Raw genomic sequence first — 1,632 nt, 5'->3', positions numbered from 1 at the left:
TGGCCCTGCGACAGACTGGCGACCTGTCCAGGGTGTACCCCGCCCCTCGCCCTATGACAGCTGGGATATGCTCCATCGCCCCCCGCGACCCTGAAAAGGAAATGCGGAAGCAAATGGATGGATAAAACTCAAAATCACTGAGTTTGTTGGACAAAAAGGCAATGAAAGCAAAAGCTAAACAAAAACAGTAAAATAAGAACTATGCACAGTGTTTGGCATCTTTCTCAAAGACTGGAGGAGCCACAGATTAATGTATGAGGTTCTCTATCACAACCACAACAAAGGTTTTTCCCCCAAAGATGATTCGTTGTTTTATTAAAAGTATCGACAGTTTCTACATATGACCTGCTCCGTAAACTGATTACAAAATCAGAAACACAACATACACAGGCCCCAGTACAAAAACACTTTTTTCTTTCCTTGAGTTTTTGTTTACATTTGTTGAGACACGTCAGCATTTTAATAAAAGTGAGAAGGGCTGTGACACACGTGGGGAATACAGAGAAGTGCTGTAGCATTAGGTATCTGAAAGTGCTGTGCCAGTCCAAGCACACTGATCTCAATCCCAGCAACCGGCTGACTCTCATGTCTGCTGCTGCTGCTCCAGCATGACTTCACAGGTGCGTCCCAGTTCTCCCAGTTTGACCTTGGCATACTCGGCTCGGTTCAGTGCCATCTGACAGTCCTTCCTGGCTGAATAGGTAGAACCTTCATGTGGCTGACCAGTCGCTACCTGGAGAAAGAAAAAGGAGAAACAAACTCGAATCTGTTGCTCACAATATTTCTATCATGGAGGTAAGTTCTTCATTTATAAAAACAAATATTAATAATTAAAAGAAAGACTGCATCAGTTTGTATTTGTGAACCTCATCTATCTATTAGATTTATGACTTTAAAAATTTCCTACATAACTCTTAATTAAAAACATGTTCTCTTCAGTTTTACAGTAGTACAGAGAAAACCCCAACAATCAGACGACCCCGAGCACTTTAACCTTAACATACTGTAGAGTTTTTACCTTTAAACAGAAAGCACACGACTGTTGTTGTGATTTGGTGCTATATAAATAAACTGAACTGAATTCAGGGTCACATGATGCAGCCCCATCTATAAACTGAAACTTATTAAAAAGGAAAGTGTTAAGCCTGATCTTAAAAGTAGAGTGGGTCTCTGTCCTCTGAACCCAAACTGGGAGCTGGAGCAGACCGCTAAGGGCTCTGCCTCCCATTCTACTATCAGGAGCTCCAGGAACCACAAGTAAGCCTGCATCTCAGGTTATTATCCTAATTCATAGTATCCTAACTCTGTTAGGATAATATCAAATCTTGAAGATATGATGAAGCCTGATATTTTGAGACCTTGTAAATGAAGACTTTAAATTAAATTCTGGATTTAACAGGTGGGAGAAATTTGCCATTTCTAGTGGAGGTGAAACCGTTTCTGAAACAGGTCTGCAGCTGTGGATTGAACCTGTGTAAGGTAGCGGATCTGGCCACTTAGTTCGTTCTCCACTCGGCTGACTGAGTTCTGGAACTGGATGAGCTGTCTGTCCATGAAGCTGGCATTGTGTTTATCTTTGGAGAGTTCAAGAACAATGTTACCTGCAAGGTCAAGCATAAACATAGAAACGTG

The 1,632-nt window shown here is 41.8% G+C and overlaps 1 protein-coding gene across 1 annotated transcript; it reads right to left on the bottom strand.

Moving 5' to 3' along the window:
• Positions 1-284: 284 nt before the first annotated feature.
• On the bottom strand, positions 285-1,617 carry med11 (mediator complex subunit 11). The gene is made up of 2 exons (XM_005752993.1): positions 1,471-1,617; positions 285-733 (listed from the first exon to the last, which is right to left on the bottom strand). Exons 1-2 carry the CDS (start codon positions 1,615-1,617, stop codon positions 584-586), a joined length of 297 nt encoding a protein of 98 aa, XP_005753050.1. The 3' UTR covers positions 285-583.
• Between the last annotated feature and the right edge of the window lie 15 nt (positions 1,618-1,632).

This window comes from Pundamilia nyererei, unplaced genomic scaffold, assembly GCF_000239375.1.
Source record: "Pundamilia nyererei isolate P.nyererei 1_Seehausen unplaced genomic scaffold, PunNye1.0 scaffold00393, whole genome shotgun sequence".
Taxonomy (NCBI): domain Eukaryota; kingdom Metazoa; phylum Chordata; class Actinopteri; order Cichliformes; family Cichlidae; genus Pundamilia; species Pundamilia nyererei.
The sequence above is the reverse complement of the archived record's forward strand: the minus strand, read 5'-3'. Positions and strand labels throughout refer to the sequence as shown.